Raw genomic sequence first — 13,512 nt, 5'->3', positions numbered from 1 at the left:
ATAGCACGATTTATAGATCAAAACTACCAATCCGTATAAATCAAAATAATCTTGTCCACTGGATTTCTAATAATCAGTGGTCTTTGTGTGCACATTTTAATTGCAGTCGTGTGATGGGTTTACTTTGACCAAATGTGGGTAAAATTTTGTCCGACTTTCTCAAAGCATTACGGGACATTTTCGGCATTTGCTATGGTCATTGCAGGTCTCAGGCCAGCCGTGGTGACACAAGCTCACTTATCTACGTATCTCAATAGAGTGTCACTTGCATCATCATATATGTCACCAGGGGCGGACCTATGAAAAGGCTAAGAATATGTCTGGTCCATCAGTCGAGTTTCATTTAAAATCCCTTCATTTGGGCTATTACCCTTAGCTCAGGTCAAAGTCAAGACAAACCCAACCCTTAGGTCCGGCCTGCATGTAGATCTAACTTTATGGTTAATTTTGATTGTGCGGAGCTTCATTGGTGCGTAGTGAAGTTTTATGCAATAGCTTGTAACCCAAAATCGACGGAATGATCCAATTTTTGTAGTGATAGTTGCAGAAGTTGTCTAAAATTAGACCGAGTTCTGCATTCCACCACTAAATCCCCAAAACGGGCCTTGTGAGCCTATTCATCTTGGAGACAATTTTGTTTTGCCAAAATTTGCCTCATGACCTTAATTTTGTCTATGATATGTCTACTCCATCCAAGTCACTATGTAAGTGTTGAACTCAAAATCTATCGAGAGCTAAAATTTGCTGCATCTTGAGCCAAATCTCCCAGTGTGATCACTCCATGATCTAAAACATGACTCGTTATCCAAAATCAGTAGCGTCGGCTCAAATTCTGTATGTCATTGTTTAAATTCATTGATCCACAATTTATCTTTCAACACGAAATGAGAATATAAAAATTGTCTCGTAATTCAAAACTACTCATAAGCAACTAAAATTTTCACTGTAACCTGAAATGTGTCTAAGATGAAAAATTGTGCAAAAAAAAAGAGAAAAAAAACCCTCCACGGTGATGTATCCGAAATGTAAATAACTTTTACTTACCTTAGTATTTAAAGGTCTGTGTTGGGGGGCCTTAAGGGTTCATTACCCTTATTCTACTGCCCCCTCCCCATCTTCCTCTATCAAAGACATCCGCCGCCAGCATTCAAGATGGCATCTGACGTTCAGCCACAACAAGATCAGCAAAATGATTTATCCTCTGAGATCATAAGTAGTATTTCCTCTCTTTTCGGTAAGTTTATCCTTTTTACACTTTTATTCTTGTAGTCAGGGTTGATCAGATATTCTTTAAAAGAAACATAAAAAGTGAATGATTCTAATTTACATATTTCATATTGCAGTATGAAGATTCCATGAAAGTGGCCTCAAAGGAAATAGAAGAAGAAGAAATGGTGAGTTTTGTATCCATATGACTGTGTAATAATCAGATGATGAAACTGTTTTGGATTTGGTAGGTGATAACATAAGATTAGATAAGATGTATCTTTAGAATGAATTTTTGAAGCAATCGTTTGAGTGATATATTTGGTAGACTTTGTAACATGTGATTCTTGAATTTTTCCTGAATCTCTTTAAGTTAGTTGTCAATTTGGTTGATGAGAATGTTGTTGGCCTATGGTACAGGTGTGATATGCTATAAGCAGCTTGTGAAAGATTTTTGAACAAGAAAGAGGGCGATTAGTGGGGCTGGATACACATGGTTCTCTTCTCTTGATTCAATTGCAATGCTAATGTGCTCAGAAACCTTGTCATTGTCAATTTCTTCGCCTGTTTTTCTCCCCTTCATGTAAGTTCAACATTCCTGTTCCTTTTCATGAGCTAGAACTTAACAATGTTAGAGCAGATTGAAAACTAACTATGGATCTAAAAGACTTGTTCTGGTTTCTTATTTGTCAAATGTAGGTACATATGTTGAAACAGGCTCCCAAAAGAACAGGTTGAGACTTCATCCCAAAATTAAAAGGCTACAAAGAATCAAATTTCATGACTAGTGGTGAGTTTTATATCCTTTTGATGACTCTCTATGAATCAGATAAAACTTTCTGAATGTGGTAGATGGTAGAACATAGGATTGGGTAAGATGCACAATCCAACATCAGACTTTGACTTGTTGTCTGCTTGTTGAATAATGTGGTGGCTATTGAGTGTTGTGCCGCAGTCAGGCAAACAAACCGTAGTTGATTATTAATTTTTCACAGTATATACCTTTGAGGAAGAGTGGTGACAGCTTACAAGTTTAGCATGTAACCTTTCACCCCTCTGGAATGTCGTTGTAAGTTGAATGTATGGATGTAGCTGATATAGCAAGTAACTTGTAAATCATCATTTGCTCTGTAAATGAACGACGCATAAAATATTTTAGTTTTTCTTAGAATCAGTTAACCACTGAAAGAAAGATGGATTAGGTGTTCATATGAGATGTGCTCATAAATCTGTTGTCGATCCATCTTTAAATCATCTTATGGTTACTGTAAGAATCCCTGGAGGTGTACATCAAGCTATTGATAAACTGCAAAGAAAATTCTTGTGGCAAATAGGGAGGGTTAACCTAAATTGCATTCCAATGGTTTGGATAAAATTTGTCTGCCTATAGAGGCAGGTGTTTTAGGCATTAGAAACTGCATGAAGGATACTTATGAATCCTTGCAGTTGGTTCTTTATGGGACTGTGGCATGCCAACTAAATCCTCACGGAGCTGGACAAGTTTTATTAGAGGTAGAGAAATTGTCAAGGGCAGGTTTGAGGTTGTGTGTAGGCAACGGTGAAGACCTTAACGTCCGGAATGATGCCTGGATATCCAGATTATCACTTAAATATTTAGTTGATGGAGATACCTTTTATATTATGGTTTACTTAGATCTCCATGAACTTATATGCCATTGGCAGCAGTTTAAAATTGAGTCAGTTGCATCAGGCCTTTTGTAAAGTTACTGAATTTAACTTTGTCTCAGGTTCCAGCTCCCATTTAAACCAATTGTTAATTATGTTGGATGGATTTTTACACCTGCAGGTTATGTGGATCAATTAGACTTTTCTAATTTAATATTTGTCAAATGCAGCTACATATCTTGAAAGAGGCTTTCAAAAGAACAGGTTGAGACTTCATCGCAAAACTATAAGGCTACGAAGAGTCAAATCTCGTGGTCAGTTTTATACCCTTATGATTATCAAGTTAAATACTTCGAATGTGGCAAATGGTAGTCATAAGATCAGATAAGGTGCACATTTGACATGAGATTTGACTTGTTGTATAATGTGGTGGCTAATGAGTGTTGTGCCTCAGTCAGGCGAACAAAGCCTAGTTGAAGATGATGTATCTTTAGAATGAATTTTTGTAGCAATCATTTGACCATTGAGAGATAGATTGCGCAGGCTTTTGTAACATGTGATTCTTGAATTTTCCTGAATTTATTTAAGTTCATTTCGACATTTGAAGATATCTTATTGTTGATGTGAAAGTAGTGAGTTGTCAATTTCTCTGATTTGAATGTTTTTTGGCCTATCATACAGATGTGGTGTGCTACAAGCAGCTTGCGAAAGATTTTTGAACAAGAATGAGTGCAATTAGTGGCATATTAGATACACATTATATGAAATACTGAACTCTTCGGATAATATCGGAGTGTGTCTGTATCAAGAACTGCCAATCTACTAAAAGTATCGGAAGCCGGAACAGAGACTTTGTCTTCATCAAATTCCTCGCCTCTTTTTAACATTCTTGTTCTTTTTCATGAGCTAGAAGACTTAAAGAGGCTTTTTGCAGAATAAAAAATGATTATGGATCTAACAGATTTGTAGTGATTTCATATTTGTCAAATTCAGGTATCATGAACGAGGCTTTCAAAAGAACAGGTTGAGACATGGCCACTGTAGATGGTTCTTTTACCATCTCTTCTACTACCCATCTTAATTTGGACTGCTTCTTACTGTCATTATTCCAACTGCATTATACCTTTTATATTATGGTTTACTTGGATCTCCATGAAGTTATATGCCATTAGCAGCAGTTTAAAACCGAGTAGTTTCGGATTAAACCAATTGTTAAATATGTTGGATGGATTTTTCCTGGTGGAGTAGCCACTTCCGATCATCCTGCAGGTACAGGTCGAATACTTCAACCAGATAACAGTACTTTCATTGCAGCATTTGCAAAACACATTTTGCATAATGGCCTCATGACGTATGTGGTCTATGACATGTCTAATGACCCAAATTCTACGCCTCATCTAACTATATCAATGTAAGTCTGCAACTCAAATTCTATACTAGAGACTTACAATTTGTTAATTGGCAGCAACATGGCAGAATTATGGCCCATTAAAGAAGTTTTTCGAAGGCTTCAATTTAGGCGACCCGAAGTATGTCAAACAAAAAAAATGCGGAGTATTTGAGATGTAACCTAAGTTTAAATATATTTTATATTCTTTATCAATTATTTGTGAACTTACCCTAGTATTTAAAGGTTTGCGCTAGGGCTCATTACCCTAATTATTTGTGAAGTATATCAAGATGGCATCTGATGTTGATTAACATCAGCAACAACAAGATCAGCATAATGATATCTCCTCTCAAATCGTAAGTTGTCTCCGAAATGTGTGTTGTGTTTCATCAATCAGCTTTCAGAACTTAACCCATCCGTATCTTCTTGGCCTCCTTGGCTTTCATGTAGTCCCTCCGGCAGGTAAGTTTGCTTTACTTGTTTCTATTTAACTCTAACCCTTTCATTCCCAAGTTGTAGTTTTTTTTCTTCTTTTTTTAATGATTCTAATGTGCTGATTTCATATCTATCAAATGCAGAGGTGGTAAGCTCCTAGCAGCTTAAGAAATATCAGAGGAACAAGGGTGGAATGAAGTTAGTAGGGCTAGCTACGCAGTACACTGAACACTCAACTCTTCAGCTATCCGGTTAATCTGTATTGAGAACGGCCAATTTACTAAAAGAACGGTCAATTAGATTTCCTAAATATTTAGTGTGTATAGTTAGTTACAGCTCTTGTTGGTTCTACTGTTGTGTTTCTGATTGATTTCAATTATTTTGTTGTTGTTGGTTCTTTTTCTTCTTCCAAGATGGCCAGTTCTGATGATAATTTATGCAAATGATTAGTAATGATTTTGATTTCTTTTTTTTCTTCCAAGATGGCGAGTTCAGTTGAGGGCTTAGGCTAACCCCTATGGGCTAAATTTGAGTGCTAGATTGGCCAAAAAGTGTTTCAAATCAAAAAATAAGTGTTGGAAAAAAGTTAACAGTGATAGTTGATAGTTCTCTCTTCTACTAGGTGCTCGCAGCCCAACTATCAGCGAGATTGAAATGCCGAACCGTTCGGCGCTCAAAAAATGGTCTAAACGCTGAACCGTTCAACGGTGGGAGAAAATTTTCTGATCTAACGGCTGAGATTTAAAGCGCCGAACCGTTCGGCAGGTACAGGTCGAATACTTCAATCAGCTAAATCATTGCAGCATTTGCAAAACACAGTTTGCATAATTGCAACAACATGGCATAATTATGGCCCATTAAAGAAGTTTTCGAAGGCTTCAATTTTAGGGTGAATCTTTTGTACATTATTATCAGTCTTGTAAATGGGTTCTGTGAGGTGCCTTGGTTTTTCGTTCACTTTCTGAAATGTATTGTTGATTAGCTCATCTCCTTCTGTTAGTCATCGATGATTTTCCTCATGACCTATGTTGTCTATGATATGTCTACAGTCTTATTCAAACACTGTGTAATGACCCCTCAAATTCTACACCTCATCTAAGCATATTACAGCAAGTCCGCCACTCAGATTCTATACTAAAGACTTGCAATTTGTTAAGGGGTGACCAAAATCAGTAGGGCACCGTATATGTGCCATTGTCTGCAGTATTTTGCATTATGTATTCGTCGACATGAAATGTATGCAACCCGAAATATATCTGCGATCCAAAATTGTGACAAACGAACATAAAAATGCTCCACATTTGAGAAAACCCGTGATGTAACCGGAGTGTAAATATATTTTATATTTTTCTTTCACTTCATTGTGAATTTACCCTAGTATTTAAAGGTTTGCGATAGGGCTCATTACCCTAATTCTCAGTTTCATACTGCCTCCACCCTCTCCATCTCTTCTTTTCTCAAAACCCGCCGCCACAAATCAAGATGGCATCTGATGTTGACGATCATCAACAACAATAAGAAAATCAGCACAATGATTTCTCCTCTCAAACATAAGCTGTGGATGAAGTGGATGAAAAGCTGGGTTTCATCAATCAGTCCCGATCTTTTATCATCCTGGCCTTCTGTTCTGTCATCTCTCTATCATGTAAGTTCGGTTCACTTGTTACTATTTACACTCACTCCACTCTAACCCTTTCATTCCCAAGTTGTAGATTTTTTTTTTCTTTTTGATAATGATTCTAATGTGCTGATTTCATATCATATCTATTGAATATGCAGAATCTAGGTGCTCTGGAAGTAGCCAAATGGATGGGAGGGAAACCCTAAAATTGTGAGTTTCATATCAATCTGATGAAACTGTTTGGATCTGGTAGATGATAATAAGATAAAAGATGTATCCATAGAATGAATTTTTCAAGCAAAGCAATCGTTTAAAATTGAGAGAATTTTAACATATTATTATTCTTTGTTGATGTGAAACTAGTGAGTTGTCAATTTCTTTGATTTAAATGTTGTTGGCCTATCATACAGGGGTGGTATGCTGCTAGCAGCTTAGAAATGTCATTGGAAAAAGGGTGGAACGGAACGGCCAATTTACTGAAAGTAGGAACAGACCATGGATTCTATTGTTTCTCCTTCATGTAAGTTCAATATTCTTGTTCTTTTTCATGAGCTAGACTTAAAATGTTAGAGCAGAATAAAAAATAATTGTGGATCTAAAAGACTTGTTCTGATTCCATATTTGTCAAATGCAGGTATTATGAACTAGGCTTTCCAAAGAACAGGTTGAGACTTCATCGCGAAACTAAAAGGCTACAAAGAATCAAATTTCATGACTAGTGGTGAGTTTTATATCTTTATGACTCTAAGAATCAGTTGGAACTTTTTGAATGTGGTAGATGGTAGAACATAAGATCATTAGATAAGATGAACATAAGATCATTAGATATTAGATAAGATGCACATACTAAATGAAATATGACTTGTTGTGTAATGTGGTGGCTAATGAATGTTGAGTATCAATTTTTACAGTATATACCTATGAAAAAGAGTTGTGACATCTTACATGTAAAGAGTTGTGAATTCTGGAATATCGTTGTAAGTTGAATGTAGGACTGTAGCTGATTGAAACGTCTTAATTTTCTTAGAATGAATATTTGGAGCAATCAATTAACAACTGAAGATATATCAGGTATATTTTGTAACATGTGATGTTATTATATGGTTTGATGAATATTTGCTGCTTACAATTGTTGGCAAAAGATATAGTCACTTTTCTGGCGGTTTGTTAGAGTGCAGAGTTTCTTTACGAAGAAACATCTGTTAACCTTGGCATCGGAATCCTTACTAATACCAATATTTTTTCTCTAACAGGAGGGCACAATACAAATGTACCTAGAAGTGAACTCTAAACAGTCTACTGCATTGCATGTATGTTTAAGAATATCAGCAAAGTCACAAATTGCTAGGCTCCTACATAAGGCGACACAAAGTGGAAACAAGGGCGACATTGAAGGAGGGAATCCAAAGGTAGAGCAAATGTAATCAATACAAAGTTGTAACTTCTTGCACTTACAATTGCTCTATCTTTTGTTTCCCCAAATCCAATGTAATTTCTAGCAACTTACATTTGCTCAGATTTTGGATTCCCTCATACAAGAAACAAGGTGAGCGAAAACTCAAGCTTCAGAGGCAAGCAGGAAAAAAAAGTGGATTGCCTTTTGTTTCTTGTTTCACATATAATGAAGCTTTGTTACGTTTTTCACCTGAGCTGAAGGTGCTTGGAACCTTGCATTCATAAAGAAGGAAAATCTTTGTATCATCTCCATTTAGGCTAAACTCTATGGGCTAGATTGGAGTGCTAGATTGGCCAAAAAGTGTTGCAAATCAAGAAAAAAGTGTTAGAAAAAAGTTAACAGTAATAGTTGATAGTTCTCTCACCTAGCAAGTGCTCGCAGTCTAACTATCAGCGAGATTGAAACGCTGAACCGTTCGACGCTCAAAAAGTGACATAAACGCCAAACCATTCGGCGCTCTATATCTTTTACTAATTTTTGAGAGAGAATGTGATGGAGAGAGAAGAAAAAGAAGGAGAGAGAGGGAAAAAAGAGGGAGAACCGGATGGAGGGAGGAAAAAAAAGGTGGAGAGAGAGAGGAAAAAGGTGGAGAGGGAGAGATAATGATTAGCTTTTTTAAAAATAAAATTATGTAGCGCCGAACCATTCAGCGTGTTTCGCTGCTAGATTAGCAATACCATAAGACTTAGAAGGTTGCCCAGACTGACGACCAATCTAACAGGGATATCTATCCCATAGAACTAAGCCTTAAGAGGTCCTGTGTCACATTCTTGTTTTATAAGTAATTTTGCTAGTTAAATCCCATTCTCGATGAAAGTAATTTGTCTTGTGAGTTATATGAATCTCACCATCACACCAACAAGCATTTTCTGTCTTATCGAGAAAGACAAGATAAAATTCGGAAAGGTCACAGTATGAAGAAAAACAGAAAAGACTTTGATTGTTCTTTAGAGAAAATAGTACTCTCTTCGTCCCATTATTAAGTGACCTAGTTTTAGTTTGCACAAAAAAAATACTTTTAAACATTTTTACAAGTATATCCATGAATAATAACTAGTGAAATTTATAAATAATTTATCTCTCAAATTACTCCACGGATGTTCCTAAATTTAATATCATTGAAAAGCATTTTAAAACACTTAACGAATATAAACATGCCTATCAAATTATGCTAAAAGGATAATTTTAAAAATATATCCTTCGAGGACAAAATCTAAAATCAAATATGTCAGTCCGTGGTTAGTCAAAGAACCTATTTTGAAATACTGAAAATCTCTAGGGATCCAATTCGAATTTATATTTCCTTCTTTTCTCTTTTGGTTGTTGAATTCAATTCCAATTCTGTGTACTTTCTTTGGGGTTTCAGAAATGGGAGGGCAAAGGACCCAGTCTGGATCATCATCCCAATCATGGTTCTCAAATTTCTCTTCTTCAGCTCTAAGAGTAAAAACCCTTAATGGGTTACCTCCATCTGGTTCTTCTTCTTCATCATCAAATGAAGGTCTAATTCGTCGTCTTGGTCTATTTGATCTTATTCTTCTTGGTATTGGTGCTTCGATTGGTGCTGGTATTTTTGTTGTTACGGGTACTGTTGCTCGTGATGCTGGACCTGGTAAGCTAGTTACTACTACTTCTTCTTTCACTCAAATAGGGTTCCCTCTTTTATGTCTTAATTTTGTGAAATTTTGGTCAAATTGGGGTTTCATTTGTTGAAAAGATTGAATCTGTATGGAATTTTCTCTTAGTTTTGTTCAATTTGAATCATGGGTTTTGTGCAGTTGCTGAGATTTGGTTTACTGTGTATGTGTTCTTGTTGGTTGACCAATTATGGAGCATTAATGGTGTGGTCCAGCTGATAGTAGGAATGGGGGCAATTGCCCCCACTGCGTGAATTCATGAGTTAAAACTTGAGGGCACCAAAAAATTTGATTCTAAAATGAGGAAACTAACAAAATTGGTCCTAATTATTGTCCCAACTGATGTGGCAGCTAAAATGATGAGTATTGAGCCTGATGGCGGGTTACTCTAGCATTTCTGTTTGATTGTATGATTTGTTAGTGAATTTTTGCTGATTTCATTGTTGATCTGAAGTTTTAAGCATTGGGAGTACTAGCTTCTGACCTGTCTATTGTTTCTTAAATGCAGGTGTTACGATTAGTTTTATATTTGCGGGAGGAGCGTGTGTGCTCAATGCATTGTCTTATGCTGAGTTGGCTTCAAGATTGCCTGCTGTTGTTGGTGGAGCGTATCTGTATACATATGTGGCTTTCAATGAGCTTACTGCGTTTCTTGTTTTTACACAATTGATGCTTGACTACCATATTGGAGCAGCTAGTATAGCAAGAAGTTTGGCAGGTTATCTAGTTTCAGTACTAGAACTCTTCCCCTTTTTCAAGGAGGTTATTCCGAGTTGGATTGGAAGTGGGGGGCTAGAATTCTTCGGTGGAGTTGTATCAATTAACTTGTTGGCTCCAATTCTCCTTGTGTTGTTAACAATAATTCTGTGTCGAGGTGTTGGAGAATCCTCAGCTGTGAACTCTTTTATGACTGCTACCAAGGTGAATCCTTACTTGATATGCTTCATTATTTTTATCTCTCTATTGGTGTGGTTGGCTGGTTTTGATACTGTTCTTGGCATTCTCAGTTCTCCTTATTGATCCTGTTGGTTCTTTTACCCCTAGTCACCAACAATTACTTGATCTTCAATTTTCTCCTCTCATTAGCTGAACTGAGAAATTTTGTCCTGTCTCCGATGCTGATGTTACACAATCTATCTTGCAGGTAGTCATTGTCCTTATTGTTATTTTTGCTGGAGCATTCGAAGTTGATGTATCTAACTGGACCCCTTTTGCTCCAAATGGTTTTAAAGCTATTGTTACGGGATCAACAGTTGTATTTTTTGCATATGTTGGATTTGATGCTGTAGCTAATTCAGCAGAAGAGTGCAGAAAGCCACAGGTATATCATCTGGAATGAAGTTTTCTGGTCTGACTATCTAAGTCACCGTAAGTTATATATGGCTTACTTGTTGTTCAATGGATACACCCGCCTTATTTATTCTGATTGGTTTCGTATTGTGTTTAAAAAACTTATTTTCAGAGGGATCTTCCAATAGGAATCCTTGGAAGCCTTCTTGTATGTGCAATTTTGTATATCGGTGTCTGCTTAGTAATTACCGGAATGGTACCTTACCAACTTCTTGGTGAAGATGCTCCATTGGCTGAAGCCTTTACGTCAAAAGGCTTGAAATTTGTATCAATTTTAATCAGCATAGGTGCTGTTGCGGGACTTACTACAACACTTCTAGTTGGTTTATATGTTCAGGTGAATCTTTGACACTGCTAAGTGATCGATTTCAGTGATTACAACATGCTATCTTCTTAATGGCGTGTTAGTTTTATTGAACAGTCTAGGTTATATCTTGGACTTGGAAGGGATGGCTTACTACCTTCAATATTTGCAAAAGTGCACCCAACCCGCCATACCCCTATTCATTCTCAGATTTGGGTGGGTCTTGTTGCTGCTATCATGGCAGGGCTATTTAACGTGACTATGCTCTCACATATTCTCTCCGTTGGCTCCTTGGTATGCTTTCTGTAAATCCCTTTAGTTGTTTGATTATGTAACTGAAGACCCATAATCAGTATTAGGGTCACATGTAAAGGTTGCCAACTGGGTCAAGGCTGAGTGGAGTATCAGCAAAATTATTGTTCGTGACTGTCATGAGAGAAAATTTGTCGTATACAACTCACACAGACATGTTTGAACTGTTCCACAGACGGGTTATTCAGTTGTCTCGGCATGTGTTGTGACCCTTCGCTGGAAGGAAAAAGCAGCAAGCCAATTTTCTACAAAGTGGATCTCAAGCCGACAAGAAGGCATCATTTGCCTCGTTGTAGTTGCCTTGAGTGGGTTTACTGCTGGACTTTGCTACCGTTTCAACGCGTCATTTATTTTCATGATTGTAGCTGCAGTAGTTGCTGTAATATCTGGCGGTGCTCTTCATTTTCGTCAAGTAAGTATATCTCTTCCGACTATGTACCTCTGTGAATAAATAAAGCCCAATGCATATGGTTAGTTACAAAAAACATATCTGGATACCTTCTAAGACACAAACTAGGAAGACGTGAGATGCTCCCTAACTTTACATACACATTAAGCATCCAAAAATCAAAATGAAACAATATATTCACCTTTTTGACCATCCAACTAATAGGTATCGAGTTGTGGTGAGCTAGAAATAGAGGTTACGAGATAAACTAAGATCAAAAAGAAAGCGAGGGGTTGGTAGAAGGGAGATAAGTCTGTTAGGACCCGCCTTAAAGTCCATGATTCTCTTTTAAATTGTAATTCATTGAATGTGGGGCAATTTGTTTGTAATTTGCATTTCTGACCACTAAAATTAAAAGCATAAAGAAGAATACCAACCCACTATGACTAATGCGCCGTTGTAAAAAAAAGATTCTAACATAGACCGCTGGGAATCAATTTTGCATACAAGCTATGTCTTTTACTATCATGATTTGTCATCTCTTGAGTCTGACCTAGGAATGGATAACAAAACCGTTATAATATATTTTGGTTCTCCTTTTTGCTTTGAAAGTATGGTTTACGTCGAAGTGAGTCTGATCTAGGAATGGATATAACAAAACCGTTTTAATATAATTTGGTTCGCCTTTTTTGCTTCGAAAGTATGGTCTAGCCTAACTTTTCTTATGCTTTTTATAATTTTATCTAATCACATCTATTGATATAAACTTTTTCAGGTGTACACAGAACCATCAGGATTTTCTTGTCCTGCAGTTCCTATTTTACCAGCCGCTAGTATTTTCGTAAACATTTTCTTGTTTGCTCAGGTTTGCTTCTCAACAATCCTTTCACTAAATTCTTATTGCAATCAATTTACTTTTGATCCGACAAAAACAAAGAATCTAGTCTTAAGAGGAAACTCATAATGCATCAAACTGTAAAAAAACAAAAAAGTAGATTATATTCGTCAGACTTAAAATCCGTAATCGTTATTTTTGCAGCTACACGAAGAAGCATGGGTGAGATTTGTTGTCCTAAGCATCATTGCAGTTCTTGTTTATGCATTTTATGGACAATTTCACGCTGACCCAACTTCGAATCAAACAATAGTTTACCATAGAACAGCTACAGAAGAATCTTAAAACAGTGAAATAGTTCCCGATTCTTTCATAAAACATTTGTGTGTAACATTACTGTACCATCAAATCAGAAACATACCCTTCGTTGTTGTATCACATAAGTGGGTATGAATCATAAATGTTGTTGTATCAGAAATGTATGATTTCCATAATGTAAAATTCTTTTCAAAACCGACTTTGAATTCACTTTAAAGATTTTATTCTCAGTACGCAGATCATATCTAGACTAGAGTACTCTCCCTTTCAGTCTTTCATACTCCTATAAACAGTTTCACACTTTGGGTCCTACGTCATTCTTTTTTCTTTCCAGATATCTTCTGATTGAAATCTGCTTCCAGCTCATGTTAAATTTGAACAATGAAGAATAAAACCTTAAAATGTAACAATATAGCAGTCTAGTGTAGAAGAAAGTTGTAGGCTTTTCAGACCGACGTTCGCCGTCCAGTGGGACCCACAAAAATATTTGTCTCCCACTTAGTTTGAGTCACTGCACAATCACACATCACTACAGGATGTCTAGATTTTGCTTCTCTTTCTTCTATCCGATCTTTCTGGTCCAATTCCATCCACATAGGTACTGCCTGGGTCTCAAGCACATCTTCTCTTCTTG

At 36.7% G+C, this 13,512-nt stretch overlaps 1 protein-coding gene and 2 long non-coding RNA genes across 3 annotated transcripts; all 3 read left to right on the top strand.

The window, feature by feature from the left end:
* Nucleotides 1-69: 69 nt before the first annotated feature.
* LOC113339296 lies at nucleotides 70-5,071 on the top strand. Its single transcript, XR_003355025.1, has 7 exons — nucleotides 70-1,234; nucleotides 1,344-1,394; nucleotides 1,627-1,789; nucleotides 1,906-1,996; nucleotides 3,063-3,146; nucleotides 3,514-4,684; nucleotides 4,801-5,071. It is a non-coding gene; the product is annotated as an uncharacterized LOC113339296 (long non-coding RNA).
* Nucleotides 5,072-6,082: 1,011 nt separating this feature from the next.
* On the top strand, nucleotides 6,083-8,068 carry LOC113339290. The gene is made up of 5 exons (XR_003355024.1): nucleotides 6,083-6,302; nucleotides 6,437-6,488; nucleotides 6,689-6,798; nucleotides 6,913-6,999; nucleotides 7,532-8,068. It is a non-coding gene; the product is annotated as an uncharacterized LOC113339290 (long non-coding RNA).
* A 995-nt stretch (nucleotides 8,069-9,063) lies between these two features.
* Nucleotides 9,064-13,111, top strand: LOC113321229 (cationic amino acid transporter 9, chloroplastic-like). Its single transcript, XM_026569119.1, has 8 exons — nucleotides 9,064-9,346; nucleotides 9,880-10,292; nucleotides 10,516-10,692; nucleotides 10,834-11,058; nucleotides 11,143-11,319; nucleotides 11,513-11,749; nucleotides 12,501-12,590; nucleotides 12,765-13,111. The coding sequence occupies exons 1-8, from the start codon at nucleotides 9,103-9,105 to the stop codon at nucleotides 12,903-12,905; spliced, it is 1,704 nt and encodes a 567-aa protein (XP_026424904.1). The 5' UTR covers nucleotides 9,064-9,102; the 3' UTR covers nucleotides 12,906-13,111.
* The last annotated feature ends 401 nt before the right edge of the window (nucleotides 13,112-13,512 follow it).

Source organism: Papaver somniferum, chromosome 1, assembly GCF_003573695.1.
Source record: "Papaver somniferum cultivar HN1 chromosome 1, ASM357369v1, whole genome shotgun sequence".
In the NCBI taxonomy this organism is placed as follows: Eukaryota; Viridiplantae; Streptophyta; class Magnoliopsida; order Ranunculales; family Papaveraceae; genus Papaver; species Papaver somniferum.
The sequence above is the reverse complement of the archived record's forward strand: the minus strand, read 5'-3'. Positions and strand labels throughout refer to the sequence as shown.

Coding starts and splice junctions, on each gene's coding strand:
- LOC113321229 (XM_026569119.1), top strand. CDS start 9,103: ATGGGAGGGCAAAGGACCCAGTCTGGATCATCATCCCAATCATGGTTC. Junction 11,059..11,142: donor TAGTTGGTTTATATGTTCAG/GTGAATCTTTGA, acceptor TTTATTGAACAG/TCTAGGTTATATCTTGGACT. Junction 11,320..11,512: donor TTCTCTCCGTTGGCTCCTTG/GTATGCTTTCTG, acceptor ACTGTTCCACAG/ACGGGTTATTCAGTTGTCTC.